This window comes from Rattus norvegicus, chromosome 7 (genome assembly GCF_036323735.1).
Source record: "Rattus norvegicus strain BN/NHsdMcwi chromosome 7, GRCr8, whole genome shotgun sequence".
NCBI lineage: Eukaryota > Metazoa > Chordata > Mammalia > Rodentia > Muridae > Rattus > Rattus norvegicus.
The window spans coordinates 124039045-124058944 of NC_086025.1; the positions used below are offsets into that span (position 1 = coordinate 124039045).

At 43.9% G+C, this 19900-nt stretch overlaps 1 protein-coding gene across 7 annotated transcripts in view; it reads right to left on the reverse strand.

Moving 5' to 3' along the window:
• Kif21a (kinesin family member 21A) overlaps positions 1–19550 on the reverse strand; it is a 116516-nt gene extending 96966 nt beyond the window's left edge. For 6 of the 7 annotated variants that reach the window (XM_063263363.1, XM_063263362.1, XM_063263354.1 and 3 more), the window contains exon 1: positions 19300–19550. In XM_063263363.1, the coding sequence (XP_063119433.1) occupies positions 19300–19343 (44 nt within the window). In that variant the 5' untranslated portion in view covers positions 19344–19550. The remainder of the gene's footprint in view (positions 1–19299) is intronic. The other variant, NM_001371538.1, reaches the window with a different exon arrangement.
• Positions 19551–19900: the final 350 nt, after the last annotated feature.

Genomic DNA, 19900 nt, shown 5'->3' on the forward strand with positions numbered 1-19900 from the left:
GCTGGGGGTGAACAGGCTTTATTTATGTCTTTATTACCTGCTCTAGACATCTGCAAATAAATGCTGATGGTTAACCAGTCACTAAGAATAATGGCACACCACAGGAAATAGAAACGGGGTGGTGGTTTAAGCCTCTTCCGCCACTAAGTAGATGAAAGTTGACACTTCAGTCATTTTATAATATTTACTCCAAAACTGACTTAGTGCTTTTGCTTTTAAATGCTACCCTAAAACTATTTCTAGGCTTACAAGTTTATATAGTTTACAGGAATACCAAAAACACGCATATTTATAGAGTAAGGAAAATATAGTCTCTCGTTTAGAATAGGCAAAGGTGAATCCCCTTTCTGTTACTCTGGAGGACTTGTGATATGGTTCTGAGATGTGAAGCCAAAGGGACCATTCACCACGCTCCCTTCTCAAGAACACACAATTTCTCTTCTAGCCTTTAATTCAAATATGCATCGGAATTACCTATGCATATTACTCAACTTTATCTTTTAAAAGAAGAAAGCAGTTCATTAAGAGGTAAGGTACAGAATAACTGGAGTTGAGGATGCAAACACTTACAAGGCTCTACATTCAAGAGGGGTAAGGGATGAGAGACAAAACCCTCTGGAACTTTATTTCGACACAGCAGTATTTAAAAGTCATTGTTTCTAGGTTAAATAGGTAAATTAATAGCTTGCATTGGGTGCCCAGTTTCTTTCTCCTGCTTTGGAAACAACTGGTCTATTCTTTCCTCTTGCTGATGCCCATTCTTCACTACTCCATTTAAGCAGAGCATCAACACCTAACCCCTGGTCTCTCTGACGGGAGAGAAAGAATACTTTCAAACGAGGTCTCTTAGGGACAAGCAGGAAGTGTCACCATGTGTCCCTATCACACTCATGTCTTTGTTCTGTGTAAAATACTGACAGATACTAAATACTATAAGGAATCACTGATAAAAATTATTTCAAAGCTGACCATGCCATAGGAAGTGAAAAGAATCATACATGTATCTGTGGATACATGTATTCAAGCAGCCTACTGTTTGTCCATTAAATGTGGAATATGGGATTAAAGTACATATGAAATTCTACATATTATTCCACACTGTGAATAATGAGTGGACCAAAGTTTTAATAAGATATCACTTTATATCCTTCAAAACCTTGCCATTGCTTTTGGTGACTTGGGACGACAGCTCAGCTTCCACAAGCAGCACAGAAACCAGGATGCATATTCACTTTCCTTTGGGTAACAACAGAAACCTTCAAATCCCTTCACTGGATGGCTTAGATATGTTACCCTCCCTGTTGCAAAGGACAGTGACAGAGAGTTTGTTTCCACTGAAAGTGTTTCATGCTCACTGGCTCTAAAGTTTACTCAACGACAATAACTTGGTATTTAGTTGACAGCTGTGTAATACCAACACAGTCAGAAAAGTCACTCTTTGGAAAAGCGATTTTTAAAAGCTTTTAAGGAGTTTTTAGAGGATGTTCAGTGGGGATGATAAGCACTTGGTCCAACTCAATTTGATGCCTAAAGGACCAGAGAGTCCCACAGGGTCAGACAAAATGGCACCGAAGCACCCCTAGAAAGAACAGCCCTCAGGCAGGCAGGTCAGAATCGATAGACACAGCATTAGGCAAAGAGCATCCTGAGTATGAGATAAACGTCTCAATGGATGTGCAAGCGCCTCAGGCAGATGTTAGCAGAATGACCACAATGCTCTACTCTGATCGACATCAAAACTTCAGTCAGCCCAAAAAACATTAAAGTTCTCTCATGAATTGATCACTGTCCTGGACACTGTGAAACTAGTCATTAAGTGACCAAAAAAAATTGCTTACTTTAGTAGATAGGAGAGTCTGTGCTAAGCCCTCCGTGAATACAGTGATGTCTTGTGGTGGATGTTGGTCACAGAGTTCAATGATGAACTGAGCAGAAAGCACGGGCAGTCACTAAGGCACAGTGAATGGCAAAACAGCACAAATGCCTCAAACCGCAATACAAGGCAGGGCCAAAAGTTCAGTTTCTGGACTCAGGCTACTGGAAGGCCAAGAATAAAGGCCTAGTTCATTCGGCTAAATAAGTCGATGCCTGCATTAAGTCTAAAAAGAAACAAAGGAAGATGATGGAGCAGAAAGACTGTTCTGTTCTTCTGAGACCCTGAATGAACCTCTGAAGAGTGGGATGGCTCTGTGTTTAAGAACAGGATCTGGTCAGACGCTGGGAGTCGTTAGAAACATGTTAGTGTTAACTAACTTCAAAACACGGGCCATGTCAGGAACAAAGAGGCCAAGAGATCAGTAGAGATGTGCTCAGAGTGAGAGTGAGGATAGAAAACAATCTGAAGGCAACGAAATGAAATTCTTGTCCGAGAAGCCTGGAACAAGGTAGGACAGAGCAGAACAATACTTCACTAAGTCAGAAGCCCTGACTTTTAATTCGTGGTATGGTCTAGGTGAGTCTTACTCATCTTTTTCGTTTATTCTTTGTCATTGTTTTTCAAGATGGGGTTTCTCTGCATAGCCTTGATTGTCTTGGAACTCTCTCTCTGTCGACCAGGCTGATCTGGAACTCAGAGAAGGCTGCCTACCTCTGCCTTCCGGGCTCCGGGATTAAAGGCATGTGCCCCTGCCATCTTAAAATTAGAATAAAACAAACCGATCAGAAGACTCAGATGAGAAGTTATGAGTATTCTCTCTCTAACCTACAAGAAACCAGGGGCTACGTAAAATTTAGCTGTATTCTGTCCATGGTTAGCAGACTGGAGCAGTAATTCAGTCACTACATAGTAAAGACCAGAGCTAAAGTAAAAACGATGTGAACTCTTTGCACAGGGAGAGGAGAAAAATACAGTACGTGAGTCTCTGCTAAGACAGAAGCTACAGTGTTGGCATCTAGGGGTGTGTGGAAGCGAATTCTTATAAAAATGTAAGAATTAAGTAGAGAGATGGATACCATATTCAGACAACATGAGTCATACAAGTGTGAGCTACTCTGGAGGCTAAATGGGAAGGAATGGAGAGGCTCAAGGCTGTCCTGAGTCAAAGCAGGGATTCAAAGTCCTAGGTAAGAACCTATCTCAAAGTTTAAATAAATAAACAAACAAGGGGGAAGCAGCTGTCAGTCCCAGACCACCAAAACAGAAACACACTTTTTATTACATACTGATCCTAACGTGCTATCTGGGTTTATTCACACGAATCTGATGTTCACTCTTCCAGGGTAAATGCACACCTTTCCCTGGCTGCAACCAATTAAATATTGACTCTTCCGCATCGATCTTTGAAGCAGACAGCTTCCCTATGATCCAAGCTCATACGTCCAGAGACAACCTGACATCCTCATATCGCGATGCCCGGTATTCAGAACATGTCAACACGACACAGAGCTACTGATCTCGTCACTCTCTCGAAAACATCAATTTCCTCTAAAACTCATTTTCCTTTTGGGAAACCATGTGTCTGCTACTATCTCAAAGGCACACCTAACAGAAGACTGAAGACTGGAGCTGTTAGTGACAACAGAACTCTACCAGTGGCAAATGTTCAGCATACCTAGGGTCCTTGTTGAGATCTTTGTATCTCAACACACCATCATTCTACCCAGGGGGAAAAAAATCCACTAGGATTGATGAGGACACATAAGAAAAGAGATATGCAAGTAAAAGGAGACGTTTAAGTTGCACCAAAATGGCATCAGGAAGGAAATAGTCTAGAAAAATTCCAGAAAGGCTATTGTGTCTATCGCGGTCAAATCAAAGCTGACCAAGCGGTAAATGCTATTAACTATCAGGAAAAGGATATGTGGATGATGTGTGAGGATTTACATGCATGCATGTGTACACTTATGTTTCTGTGGGTATGAATGAACAGCTGCTCATAAATCTTTGTGACATAGATAGATAGATAGATAGATAGATAGATAGATAGATGATATACACACACACACACACACACACACACACATATATATATATATATATATATATATATATATATATATATTGAAGTTTATATGAAGGAAATGAAAAAGACAAGATTAGTACAGAGTTGGAAAAGCATTAAGAAGGTTAGGCATAATACTGAAGATTATGACCTTGCAATGACTGGATTTCATGGGAGTTAATCATTAAGTCCTTAAATTGCCACCATGGAAAATAATGAAGTCCTTGCTTCTGCCTCCAAAGGTGGCTATTGTGATTACAATGGCTGCCAGGGCCGACTCCTCCGACAGGTTACACATGGCGTGAGCACCTTTGTTTTGGCACATTTCATGGAAGAGCCTTGAGGTCTTGTATTGACATGCAGACTCTCCTAACCAAGCCGACTTCATCTTTCTTCTCCCTCTGCTCTCTTCTTTTAGGTGTAAATCCAGGGCTTCATGCATGCTACACAAGTAATCCTCTAGGGAGCTGCATCTCCAGCCCTTGGACTGAATTCTTTACGGGCAAGATCCATAGCCAACTCATCACTCGCTACCCTAGCAGAGCACGTTGAGCCTTCTGTTCTTGGCAGCTTTCAGTAGCAAGTTGAAACAACTACAGTGATAGGTGGGCTGATGTCTATATGCAGGTGAGGGTGGGCACAAGATAAAGCAAGGCCTGTGATTGGTCAGTGAGAAAGAAAGGCGGACTGAGAATTTTAGAGATGGGACAGAGAGTATGGAGAAAGAGAAGGAAGGAAGATGGAGGAAGAGAAGGACGACCCAGATCCATGTGGCTTTATATAGCCATACGTAGGTCAATCTCATAAGGGATGGATAATTTGTCCTATCTAGGTGAGCAGTTTATATCAATATCAATCAGCTCTGAGTTCATTGTGCAGACATTTTGTGGATTGAGAGTTGACTGATATAAATCTGATTGATAACTTATAAGTCACTAGAGTTTTGATTTTGCTGGGCTACAGGGATTTGTGACAGCTAACCGCAAGACAGGCAGTGGTTACATGGGGCTGGCGTGGCAGTGACCCGCCACAGTTACTTAAGAGAGAGGAGTGGTCGCTGCTGGGGCTAGCCATGGAGGCAGCGAGACGGCCTCTGGGGCCAGAGAGTAGCTGGTGCTAATGTGAAATGGTGTAAAATCCTTTTTTGATATTTCCCGCTACGGTGATATATATTAAGTCTGAGCCAAACTTAAATGGAATGGTCAGAGATGAGAACCCTTACCGCCCTTAAAACTTCAACCGTTTTGCTACTAGGATAGGTCAAGTAATTCCTGCTATACCATGAGCTTTTTAGTAAATCCCTGCTAAATGTAATGTACAAAACAAAGATATAATTCACTTCACACTCACGACCTGAGTCACAAAGAGGTGTCGCATAATTTTTCCACAGGACGCTTTTACCACACCCTGAAACGAATCAGGGGAACTGATGTAAAGAAACTTAAACTCAAAGACCGACACTGGCCAAGGCACATTTTAAAGACTCGATTATAAAGGAAATGTTATCGCACGCATATAACTATATCTAATATTGAAAGGAAGTACAAAGACGACTGCTTCTGGAAGCAGAAATTCTTGGGGGGGACTTTTTTTTTTTTCCAGGGAAATAGAGAATCTTCTGACTGGCGGAGAGAGCGGAATGTCTGAGCAGTGAATGTAGCTCTCTGCTAATGACCTCTCATTACCGCATCCATTTAACTGTGAGTCAGTCAGCTTGAAGGACTGACTTCACTCAGTAAGGAGAGGACAGGTCGGGAGAAATGACCATCGCCACTCAGAAGCAAAAGGTGGGAGAGAGATCTCCGAGGGTGAGAAGAGGAGGCAAGTCAGTGGGGACTCAGACACAATTAGGAAGCAAAGGGCTAGAGGGCACAGGCTACAGGTTACAGAACAGCCAAAGAAGAGCCGGAAGGTTTCAAACACCTTGACTGAATGACCACGTGGTTTGCAGTTTATTAAATTATAAGTCTGTACCTCATAAGCAAGCACGAAGATGTCAATTTCAGAAGGAATAAGACTGAATTAATGGGAAATGTAGAGCCAAGAGGAGAGAAGAAATCAACCAGCCCTTAGAAGTTCCTCGGCAGACGCTACGCTAACATGGCTTTGCTGCCTCGGAGTCATCGTGTTTGTGCTTGGGAATTTAGGCACGGCGCAGAGCCAAAATCCATGCCTTCGAACCTTCCCGTCCTCCTCCTGCACTCCACCCTACGGTAGTTTAATGAGAATGCCCTCAAAGGCTCACATACGTGAACGCTTGGTCTGGAACTGCTTGGAAAGAATTGTCTGTCTGTCTGTCTGTCTATCCACCCACCCATCTCTATCTCTATCTATCTATTATCTATCAATCATCTATATCCATCCATCCATCCATCCATCCATCCATCCATCGCCTGTGAATCAAGATGTAAGCTCTCCAGCCCCATGCTCCCTGCCTTTGTGACCAGGGACTTTAACTAACCCTTTGGAGCCATAATAAACTCTTTTAAAATTTACCTTAGTCATCGTGTCTCCTAACAGCAATTAAAAAAAAAAAAGTAACCAAGACGCACGTCTAATTAGTGATGTCTCTTTGAAAAGCACAAACACTGACCGAGACGAACCAGCCTCTCAGGAGCAAACGCAAAACATAAGTGGCTTAGCCTTGTACTGCTGTCTTTATCAAAAGATGCCCGGCTGCTCCTGGACACACATTCTAAGGCCACAACAAAAGAGCCAGTCAGATTATGATGTTTATATTTATGCAAAGGTAAGCACAAAACTTTCAAGGTTTCCCAATAAAGTCTAATCAGTAAATATTAGAAAATAATAATCAGTTTGTTTACTAATGCTAATATATTTTAGACTATATTATCTAGGTTCATTCAGCCTCTTAGTGAGTTCTGTTCAGGGGTCTGTCTGTGTGTGTACCTCTGTCTGTATCTCACATTCGTTCTATATCAAAGTCATGGCTTCTTGATTACAGTTTACGTGAATCCCCGAAAGTACTACAGCCCTCCAGGGCTCATAGGATAAAAGGGAAAGCTGGACAGCTAACTTGCCACAGGCCTGGGTGACACGGAGGTGAAATGATTCACAGAGTGCCCAAGGTTGTGACAGCGCCCACATGCAAACACAGTCTGATGGCAACTTTCAATTCTGAGGAGCCCAGGTAGGTTCAAAGAGAGCCCGATTGGAACAAAAGAGGTTAGGTTTCCCTCACAGAAAGGAAATTTTCAAATTTTTACTTAATCACTTGTGTTTGGTTTCAACATCCAGAGAAAGTTATATAAACCAATCAAGGCAAAAACCCAAGACAGGACAAACAAAATAGATTTAAATAAAAACTAAGACCCTAAAAGTACAAGTGTAATCAATGATAAGTCGTATTATCTTAATAAATCTTTAAATAACAGCTTGGTATGGCAAAAAGATCTCTGCTCTGACCTCCTTGGGGGTTTAAGACTGATCCAGACATTCACAGTGAGGTATGCCCACTCATATGCAAATGTAAATTAGGTCCAATGCCCCTGATTTTTAACAAACAATGCCAATGACCACTCTGTTAACTCCGGGTGGGGATGAGGAAGAAGTACCTACCCCGAGACAAATGCCTTACTTACCCAAAGTACATCACCGCTGAACTAAATAGTCCCTCTGTCAAGTTATTTGTCCGCTATAGGAGAAAACAATAATGGCAGTCCTAATTGCCACTTAAAAGGATTTATTAAGTGCCAATGTATATTTCTGGCATCATTGCCAAAAGTCAGACAGATATAGCTATCATTTAATATGTATATACATATTCTTATATATACAAATACAGATAGAAACACATAACATATAGACACACTTGCCTGCATACATGCTCTTATACGCACACATATATATACATATATATAAAATAAATAACATACATTTACTAGTGCCAATACTACAATTTAATATAATATCCCTTTAATTCCAACAACAAATGTATTACAAATTATTCTCACCTATTCAGGCCATGTAGACTTTCAACATTGATGGAGCAACTAATGCACTGTTTCCACTTGTAGTGCTCTAGTGAAAGGGAAGAAAATTCTGGAACGTGGATGAGATAGTTCCCACCCACATTACCAGGCTGTCCCAAGTCATCCTCACTGATTGTCAACCGCTGTTCTGGACAGGAGCAGTTGTCACACATTACAAATGAGCAAGGCTGACGAGACCACTGAGGCACCCGCCTCACAGCCTGGCCTTAGTAGCCGGACACTGGAATTACCCCAACACAGATCACAACCACCCACACGCTCCAACGACGTTTTCTAAAATAGAATAAATACGATCCAAGCATCAAAAGATACTAACTGTCACAAAACTGGTATCAAATTATGCTCAAACTTAGAAGTCCAACATCATTAAAAGCCTTTGAATTACTCAATGTTGACAGCAACACTCGAGGGAATCGTGTGAAAGATAAATGAAAAACGGGATGTCCCGTAATGATAGAAAATAAACTAAAGCTAACGAAAGAAATTTTACATTCAAAGACAAGAACCGAACTGGTGGGGGAGGGAGGAGTAAAGTCTAATTACATAAGAAATCAGTTTAAAAATAAAACCAAGAACAACTAAGGAGGCAAGCTGACCAATGAAAATCCGACCCAGAACATGCTGCTGCATTGTCTTGCATGCACTGACAGTCAAAGAAATGGATCCTACACTTGGGTTGAAGAAGCTTGGGAGCCAGGAATGAGATCCACAATCTCGAGTTCATGGTTAATCCACAGCTTCCAGTTTGGGACAGGACAGATGCACAAGGTGAGCAGTAGACTGCTGGAAACAGGTTCTCTGGGCTGAACTGAGATGGAAAGTGAAAGAGGTGCCTCACAGAGGCTCTCCTCGGCCGGCCCGGTTACAACCCTATATTGGGCTCATCACCAGTGGTTTAGTATAGTACTTAAGGCAAACGTCTACAATGCTCTCATAAGTGTGTCTTGATCTGAGGTGCAAAGTTCCGATTACCCATCAATCCGTCTTTTTCTCAGAAGCTTGCCCATTCTGGGTGAGCAGCACCCCAACCTTTGACCTCAGGAAAAGGCCGCAGGTAAGGTTACTGCCAGTGAACACGCATCAGGAACAATAAAAGGAGACGATGGCACAGCGTTTACATCTATATCTGTACTAAACCATGCTTACTGGTTCAATTTACTGAATCTAACATCCATCACATTAAATTACTGAAAAGGGAGAAGGGAATGCGTATTCGAAATGTGATTCCTTAATGTAAGTTTCTGGAAAACACTGTAAAGTGAGGGTGTCAGGCTCAGGCTACCAAGGATACATGCCGATTACCTGACTAAGATAGGAAAACACGTATGAGAAAAGACTGAAAGAAATACAGCAGAATTCTAACCGTCACTGTATTAGACAGAGGACTACGGTCGGTCGTCTTCTTCCTCTGTCCCGCGGTACTCTTGTTAATGTGATATTACTTCAATAATGGGGAAAATTGAATTAAACTGATTTCCTTATAAAATTAAAAACGGACCTAGAGACAGTCAGACTTGAAGAGCTACAGATGCATTTCCTGTTTGTAAGTACCAGTCTTCCTTGAAAATGTCCATAAAGAAGGCTTCCGATGGCTCTGGGTATCTCACCACCCCATCAACTCTAGATACCAAAGAAAATGAATACAGTAAAAGAGGGCCTGGTCCTACAGCCCAGAGACTAAAGGCCCTTCCCTGCTCAGTAAATGTTATTATTGCACAATTCTGAACCTGAATTTAGTTTCCCGATCCCATATGAAGTTGGACAGAGACAACTCACCCTCCACAGCTGCCCTCTGACCTCCATCCAAGGGTCCAAACACATCATTTTATACACACACAATAGCAACGACAAACAAATTTACTGTAACATGCAGATCTCTGCCCTGCTAGTTTACGCACTGAAGTATTCTTGAATCCATTCTACAATGTGGTGACTTACTGCCAACATCGAAGAGAAAAAGCACGAAAAAAAAGTCACGGAAAAACGTTACCTATGGTTTCAAAATTCGTATGTAAGCAATCCAGAAAGAACAGTCACAATTTAGGATCTAATTTTGTCCCTATCCTCTTATGTGAAACAAATTAACAACAGTTCAACTCAAAATCTAATCCTTAGTATAGTAGTAACCTCTCTCTCCCTCTCTCTCTCTCTCTCTCTCTCTCTCTCTCTCTCTCTCTCTCTGTCTCTTTCTCTCCCTCCGCCTCACCACCCCCCACACACACACACACCTACCTCAAAACCATGTCAACTGAAAGACTATTTGGGAAAAGAATTAAAATGGTGTATTCTTCTAAACTGTAAAGAGAAATTCGGCACAGCAGAGCAGGGTGGTATGTGCTTTATATATGTAAAGGGGGGTGGCCCATCAGGGAGGGCCTTAGGTATTTACACGGTGTTGTACCATTCACTGCCATAAGGCAATCAAACAATCAAAAGCAGGCAGCAATGGGTCACACACCTTGGAAGGACTAAGTCAATCACCGGAGTCTGTAATGTAAACAAAAGACACACTCTACCAAATTCATCTGTAACATTACCTTCCCAGTATGCGGCAAAACCGCTTTCCACGTTCACGGAAAGCAAAAGCACTTTTACGTGGTCATCTTTTTTAATCCTTTCCCGAAGAGAGTACCCAGCAAGACCATGGTTGACACAGGCAAGAACCCAGACTGCAACAGACACCAGACCATCTATTCAGGGCTCGTCCTACTGTGCTATAAGTCTAGCTAGCAGAAGGGTTCTCAACCCCATAAGAACAACAACAATATCAGCCAACCAGACTCCCCCAGGGCTCCCAGGGATTAAACCACCATCCCAAGAGTACATAGGGATGGATCTATGGTTCCATCCGCATAGGCAGCATCAATGGGAGGAGAGGCCCTCGGTCCTGTCAAGGCTCGATGCCCTAGTGTAAGGGAATGTCAGGCTGGGGAAGTGGTAGGGGGTGGGTGGGTGGGTGGGTGAGCGAGCACCCTCATAGAAGCAGGGAGAGGGGGATGGGATACTGAGATTCTGGAGGGGAAACCGGGAAAGGGGATAACATTTAAAATATAAATAAAAAAATATGCAATAAAAGAGAGACTGGACAGGAAAAAATAAGTCTGGCTAGCCCTTATTATTAATAGTTTCTGTCACATTAGTTTATATAATACCAGTACATGATTGACATTCAACCATTATGTGATGAATACGTGAACTGAGATCCAAGCACTAAAGATTAGAATGACTCCTGTCGAGGACACAGATGTTCTGCACCTCACTGGCACACCGTGATAAGGGACCGCGGCTTGCCTTCCCTAGGGTCTCTTATTTCTGCTGGTCAGAAGGGGTCTCTCTGATTCGGAACACTGTCTGACTTTGTAGCTACGCCAAAAAAAATGTGAATGTCTACTCTGAAATATTTATATAATATTCCATATTATATATGTGTAGATATAATTTCCTCACCATATTCAGAGGTCTGAGATACCTTCATGCCTAGTGACAGCTTTCCAAAGTCGGGAATTATGTCTAATCCTTGATCTACCCTTGGAGGCTTAGCTGATGAGGGGCCTAAGAGTCTTATCTTCCCACATTGACAGCCGAACTCTTTTCTTGTTCTTTCCTCTTACCGAAACAGAGAATGCAGCTGAACCGTCCCAGTTAGATTAACCCCAAGGTTAAAGTGTGAACGACCTCTGGACATTTAGATATCTATTTGCTTCCTGTCGATAATAAGAAACATTCAAATACTTAACTGTAATGATGCCATCCATGTAAAACATTACCACCTTCTTTATAAAAGAAACAAAAAAGGCACGATGTGTTTTATTGTGGAGGAAGGAGGCGGGCATTATAGGAAAAGGGATGTGACACTAAGAACAGAGTGGCCCCAAAAGCTCTCTATAAAGGGATGCATACTTTTTAGATGACCAGCCTCCCTTATGACCAAAACATGATCCGTTCTTTGTGTCCCTCTGAAACAAGGCTGAGAGATCCCGAAATGACGTGGTTAACCGGCTGTGTAGAGAAGCAACCTGCAAACAGCACCCTCAAAATCGGACTTCTGTCTCTGTGTCCCCTTCCCAATCTCTACAAACAATCCTTGCCCCCTCCTATTCTCCTGCCGCCTTCCCTAAAGTAAGATCATTACTGGAAGATGTGATAATTCTTTAGTATATTGGTGGTGGGGGGGATTACTTAAGAACCAAGATGGGGCTTAGGCAGTAACCACATGCCCCGGGCCTAGAATTCGTAAGGGAGGGAAGGGAAATGGGTATGCTTTAAATTATTTCATAATTAGACTGTTAGCTATTGCACTTATAAGACTGTTGTGAAAGCCCAATGTGTTATATGCAAATACTAAAGATATCTTGTATAAGCCAGGTGTGGCAGCACATGCCTTTCATCCCAGCACTCAGGCGGATCTCTACAAGTTCAAGACCAGCCTGGTCTACAAAGTCCGGGCAAGCCAGGGTTCTGTTACCCGGAGATACCCTGTCTTCAAAAAACAAACAACAGCAAAACGAAACAAATCAAAACAAAAGCTTGTATGATATTTTTTTTTAACAACACAGTTCTGATAGTTTTCATATTTCAATATGCCAGGATCACAAAACCTTAGACTGGGTTTCTGCCACAAGAGCCTTTCTTTCTTTACCTTTGCAAGGTCTTTATCAGAATTACTAGTTAAGTCCTAGAGTTGAGAGATAAAGCAAAACGAATGGACAGCAATAGTGGAGACACTCATCCTACCACCAACTCGTTTCAATATATGTCCCTAAAGAGTTAAAACTATCAGTACCTAATGTCATCAAGTTATATATACCTCATTTCTAGATGATTCAAGAAAAACATAAAGTCCACACTGCAAATCAACAGAAAACTGCTGTGTGACCTCAGATAGAGGCGTCTACATCTCTGGGCCTCTGCTGTCAACTCTCAGTTAAGGAGCGCTGAGCAGCTAGACTCCTGGAGGGGCCTTTCTGCTTTAAAACCCACTTTGCCAATAATTCTAGGACACCAAAATTATGTTTAACACACAATTTCGCTAACTTCTAAGAAACAAATGACAAGTGGATTTTAATGTACTTCTTAAACATACAGCAATGTCTCAAAATAATCATGGAAATACTCTCTGACTGGACTGTCACTTGCTTGAAATGAAACTACAACCGAAGGAAAACTATTTCCACACTCTGAGAAGATTAAAGAGTTAATCCACAGGGGAAAAAACAGATGAAAGACAGTTCATAAATGCCCGGTTCAGAGGAAATACTAAAATACCAGCCAATTTGCTGCTTAGGATCAAAACTGCTCCAATCATCTGAAGTCTATATTGCCTTTTACAGATATGCATCTTGCTTCCTCATCTGGATAATACCAGACCACGAATGATATGGCCAGAAAATAATGATTCCTAAGTCACGAGTCTCACAGGCATGCAGTATGTCTTAGGGAAGAAAACCCAGAATAAATATTGCATTGTTTGGAAGAAAAATCGATGAGAACCGAAGAGCAGATTATGGTGTTAGCCTCCCGGGAAAGGTCTGTCTTCACGGCTTCACTGAAAGCCCTGGTACACGTTCACTACCCCAGAACCACTCATCAGAATAGCAGGCAGTTAGCAAGTCAGACAGCAGGAGGGCAAGCAGCCACGATAATGAAATATAAACCTGAAATCCGGCGCTATTCTAATAAGCTTGTTCCACCACACCTTTTACCCTTACGGGCTGGTGAGTTTTTGTCAACTTTACACAAACTCTAGTCACCTGGGAAGAAAGAACCTCAACAGAGGGGCTGCCTCCGTCAGACTGGCCTGTGGGCGTGTCTGTAGGCATTTTCTTGACCAATGATAGACGTGGGCGGGCCCAGCACTCTGATTGGAGCTACCTCCCCCCTGGGTTATATAGGAAAACACTGTTCCTCCATGGTTCACGCTTGAGCTCCTGCCCTGACTTTCCTCAATGACAGACTGTGATCAGGATGTGTAAGGTCAAATAAACCCTTTCCTCCCCCAAGCTATTTTTGGTCCTTGTGCTTATCACAGCAATAGAGAGGAAAGTTGGACAGTTATGAACCCTTATGGGAAGAAAAAGAGTTAACCCACGTTTTATAAATGAAAGGATATCATTGACTTTCAACTCCCAACTATCTCTTTGGTCTCGTCTCTTTCCTCTCTAGTATTTCCAAAACTAAAGATCCCAGGAGACAAAGGAGGTTGGTGTAAGTGGATCTCTTGAGTTCAAGGCTGGCTTGGTCTACGAAGCCAGTCCCAAACTAACCAGTGCAACACAGTGAGTCCCGGTCTCAAATAAATAAACAAACAAAGCAAGCTTCAGAAAGCTACAAGCACAGCAAACTAAACACGAATTTGAGCAGGGCGCAGTGGCACATGCCTTTAGGCCCAACACTCAGAGGCAGAAACAGTCTGATCTCTTTTGGGTTCAAAGCCAGCCTGGTCTACAGAGTGAGTTCAAAGACAGTCAGAGCTACACAGAGAAACCCTGTCTCAGGAGAAGGAAGGAAGGAAGGAAGGAAGGAAGGAAGGAAGGAAGGAAGGAAGGAAGATAGATAGGAAGGTAGGTAGGTCGGTTTGATATTAGACACTATTCCAAACTCACTGTCAAGGACATTAGAGCCCTGCCGAAGCCAAGCAGGGGAATCTGAGTTGCCATACACAATTATATGAAAATATCAAGGGCCTTTCGGAATCTCCCTCGGTAAGCACTCCTTGGGGAATTCTGCAAGATAGGGTTTTGAAAAGGAGAAAGTAACAAATTCTTGTCAACATTCAGAGAAAGGAAGCAAAAAGGGCCACATCATTTCCTAATGTCTTAAATTCTTACATAAAGAACTTGAATTGTTTTGCTGATTTTACAGTTTCTAGTTAAGTGAACGGTCAATGCGGTGTAGGACAATTAAGAATAGAGGGAGTGCTGTGCTCCATTTTGTAAATGCCAGCTACCTAAGCCAGCCAGTCAACGGAACTGCTATGAAGTAGCGTTCTAACACGTATGTTCACATGGGCACGCGTGAACACTTATGCGCACAGGACCATGCACTTTAATGCTCAGTGCTCGGTATATTCTCTATCTTAGGGTACGTTTGTCCGCAGTTCATTCTGTGTCTGTGGGCAGTTAGTTGTACTTGATACTCCTTCGTGACACTTAATTAAAGCGGCCTCACTCGTAAACATACAAAACAACACACGTGGCTTTTTAAAGTTCCCACTAGCCACATCTCTATAGAGAAAAATCTAGATGAGGTTGAGTTTAATATTTTATTTAATTCACTGGCTTTCAAAAATATCTCAACGTGTAAACCAGACAAAATTACAGAGCTAAGCGATTCCATTTTTCCGACTGAAACTGTAAGCACAAGGCACGGGTTAACTGTAACACAAAATTTTCATCAGAGACAGTTTTATCGGTATTTAGATATCATGAACTTTACAGCTGGGAAGAAGTGAACGCACGTAACTGAGATACGCAAGCACACGTAAAAGTTTCTAGGAACCGGACCCAAGACCAGCTTTTAAATTTAAGTTTAAATTTGGGTCAGGGGCTGGGGATTTAGCTCAGTGGTAGAGCGCTTACCTAGGAAGCGCAAGGCCCTGGGTTCTGTCCCCAGCTCCGAAAAAAAGAACCAAAAAAAAAAAATTTGGGTCAAAAATATAAGGAGGCGCTTGCTGTCAAGGCTTAAAACAGGACCTCAGATAAACCCCTGTCCTCTACATGGTAGGAAGGAGAAAAATGAGTCCTGCAGACTGCTTTCTGGTTGTCACAAAGGTGTGCAGTGTGTACGCGAGTGTACACACGCACAAACACACACATGCGCGCTCTACAGGTAAGTGGAAAAATTAATTTAAACTTGAATTTCAGGTGTCCAACTGCCACGTGAAAGTGGACATCAGGGTTCTCTTCTGAATCCATATCCCTTCGCAATGAAAGACAACCTAAGGACGACTCATACAAAATACCCTCAGAAACTGAATAAAACCATTCTCCCTCAGTGAGAGACTTTCTGTTCAGCATCTTCTCCCCCAAAGGTCTATGCGTCTCAGGCACCTATTTTACCAAACCTCTAAGTCCAGTAGGGATCCATCCCGTATACAGCCACCAAACCCAGACACTATGGAGGATGCCAAGAAGTGAATGCTGACAGGAGCCTGATACAGCTGTCCCCTGAGAGGCTCGGCCAGAGCCTAACAAATACAGGGGCGGATGCTGGAAGCCATCCATTGAACTGAGAATGGGGACCCCAATGGAGGAGTTAGAGAACGGACTGAAGGAGCTGAAGGGATTTGCGGTCCCATAGGAAGAACAACAATATCAACCAACCAGATCTCCCAGAGTTCCCAGGGACTAAACCACCAACCAAAGAGTACACAGGGATGGACCTATGGCTCCAGCTGCATATGTAGCAGAGGATGGGCCTTGTCGGGCATCAGTGGGAGGAGAGGCCCTTGCCCTTGTTTCTGTGAAGGCTCGATGCCCCAGTGTAGGGGAATGCTAGGGCGGGGAGGTGGGAGTGGATGGGTGGGTGCGGGAGCACCCTCATAGAAGCAGGAGGAGAGGGGATGGGATATCGGGTTTCTGGTGGGGAAACCGGGAAAGGGGATAAAGTGTGAAATGTAAATAAAAATCCAACTAAAAGAAGAAGAATACAAGTACCTGGAGAGCTCTTACTTTCATGAAACACAGCCCATCCTCTTGTTATTCATTAAAGGAGAGAGATGGGTCAAATGCCTCTGTTAATTTTGTGTCCAGACACCACACTTGTATATATTTACTCCTGCCGATGATGAAGTTTGCCCCAACTGGGAAACAGGTTGGCTTGGAGGACACAAGAAAAGTTCAGTTCAGCCCCTCTCTTTGTGGACTGTCTCTCCTCCAGGATGTCGAAATAGGAATAGCCTGCCAAGGCTATTCAGCTGTAACCAACCTCGTACAGGATCAGGAAGAAGTGGAGGACCTTTTACGCTGAGTAAAACTTGGTGAGGCACAGTCTTGTCTCTCATCTGTACGGGCTTCAGGGGTAAGAACCTGGGCTGTAAATGTAAGCTTTCTGGGTTGGGACCCTGCTTCTGTCATAGGCTACCAGTTTAATTTTGAAAGGTTGACTTAATAATCTTCCCGCTCCAGTCAGTAAGGCAGACATAAAAAAAAACAACATTAAAGTCACAGATTATGAGGAATGAGGCTTTTTTTGCCTGATATAAAACACGTGAACGCTGTCTTGACTCTGACATATGGTATATGTGCAGCATTTATTACTGATTTCAGCTCAGAAATCAGAGTAGCAGACACAGGACAGAATTCCCATATGTGTGGTAGAAAGTGCCAGTGGTTTTCAACCTGTGGGTTGCAACCTCTCTGGGGGTCAAACAACCCTTTTACAGGCGTCGCCTAAGGAAATCACAGATGTTTAAATTATGATTCATAACAGGAACAAAATTACAGTTATGGAGTAGCCACGAAAATAATTTTATGGTTGGGGGTGTCACCATAACATGAACTGTATTAAAGTGTCACAAGCAGCATTAGAAAGACTGAGAACCAGCGGTGTGAGTACTTTATAAATATTATAATGGTATGTGAATAAAAGCTCTTTTTAGCCCATTATAATAAATTTAAAGGGTTCAGACAAGACAGCAATGTATTTAATGGGAAAAAAAATCCCAGTTTCAACAAACTGAACCTTTACAATGTTGGTCCCCAACGGCTCACACACCTGTTTTCCTAGCATGTGGAAGGCCAAATGACAGATGAACCTTCTCCTCAAAAAATCAGACCCACATCATTCTGTAATGTAAGGTAAGGTAAGGCAATGTAATGTAATGTAATGTAACATGAGATATTTATTGGTCATTACCACCTTAGGCCCAGTCAGTCACAACTCTGTTTGCTTCCATTGGAAGCAAGAAGAGGTTTAATAGAATGGTCAACAAATTCATCAATGACATTGTAGAAGATGCACGCACATGAATCTCAAATCTTTATTAAAAGATGGTTTCTCACAAGCAAAATTTCCACTTTCAATATCATTCTGTATTTCAGGTCCTCCCCCTTCCCCCACCATTCATAATCAGAGGTCCTAATAAAACAGGCTCTTAATGGCCTTCCAGTCTTTGCCTTCCATTTACCTGGCCCTGGTGCACACGCTGATTCATATTTTAAGGCCCAAAGAAAGTTAGTAGGATGAATAGGAAAAACTATCTCATCTAGTAATGGAAAAATATAGTCCAGGAAAAACAGAAAAGCGGAATCAAATTTTCAATGTTTTACAACAGGAGTGTGTAAAGAATCATAAAACTGTCATCTCTGTTCTGAGCTAATTGCATTATCTGCAAAATACAGGAATCAATATACCTTCCCATTTCTTTTTATTCCTTAAGACAATTAAAGACCCAGGACATGCAAACCTGGGCTTAATAAAGATTTGTCACTAAAATAACAATAGGAACGCTTACGTTATGTAACTTGTAGTAATTGTTCGACTAAGACGTTGACAACAGATGTTTACTAATTTATAGATTTCTCTGAAGACAGGCTACCTTTATAATCTTTAAATTGTAAATGAGTTAGCCGTATTTTATCAGAGCGATGGAAGCCATCGCTCCATTTTATCAGAGGATGAATGCTTCATTAATTTTTCAGTGTGATGATGCTGCACTTTTCCAAGAGCAACCGTCGGAGTTCTTGCGATGCATCAAAACAGCCAAATTACATCGAATATCCATGTCCCCGTCACTAACCACAACACTGTATGTAACCTAGCCAGCATTTCAAAACTCAACCCCAGGCGTGTGTGATGTCACTGTCAACATCCACGGTGCTTAACTAACCTCAGGTGGTTTCTCCCAGTCGCCCATCTAACTAACCCTCAGGCTTGCTGACGTTGCTTGCCTTCTCCGGACCTCCAGCGGGTGCAGAAGTCCCGCAACACACACCCTACCAGGTCACCTGAGAGGCCAGGTGTCGCGACGCGCGGCACCGTGGGGACCCGAGTGGGCGCGGGCCGCGCGTTTGTCACCGCGACGCTTTGTCTGCGGCTCCGAGCCCGGTGCGGCGGGGGCTGGGCCGGGGAAGGGCAGGGGACAGACACCTCGGGCCCACCTGCAGGGCGGCAGCCGCGGCGGCGACTCCTGGGGACACCGGGAGGCGCTCACCCGGAGGCCAAACGTGAGGCTCCGGTGCAGCGAGCGGCGCCCGATCCGCAGGAGTGTGGGGGTGCGGGGCGGCCGCTGCTGTTCCCGGAGAAGCCGCGATGCGACGCACCGGCCCCGGAGCGGGCAGCAGGAGAGCCCGCCCGCTCGCTCGCTCGCTCGCTCGCCTCAGCTTTCCTTCCCACCCGCAGCTCACCTGACAGCCACGCGCACCGAGCTCTCGTCCGCGGCGCCCAACATGCCTGCGGCCGCCCGGATCCCAGCACAGTGCCGAGTGTTCGGGGCAGGCGGCGGCGGTGGTGACGGCGGCGGCGGTGGCGGTGACGGTGGCGAGGGCTCACCGCCGTGCTCCAGCCATGTTGGGCGACTGAATGGAAAGGTGGCGGCGCGGAGGCGCGGGAGGGGGCGGTGACTCAGGGCGGCGCCGCCCCTTGCCCCCACTCGCCGGGCTCCGCGCTGCCCTGCGTCAGCCGTGGCCGGTCCGGTGCGCCCCGCCCCGGCGGCACCGCCAGGCGGGCGCGGCACCGCGCGGAGGCGAGCCGACCCCCTCCCCTTCCCATCCCCCGGAGGCGCGTCCCCGCAGCCACCTGCCCCTTCTGCAGCACGGACCTTGACCCCTTTCCAGACCCGGCTCTGCCCTCTGCCCGATCCCTTGGGACGTGGAACGTTTTACCCCCTCAGCCTCGTCAGTGCATTACAGTTCAGTCTTAGGAACATGCTAAGTGCCCCGGACCCTGGTACTGCCAAGCGTTTCCACAACTGCTTTCCATGGAGGCGTGCACCGTGGTAAATCCTTG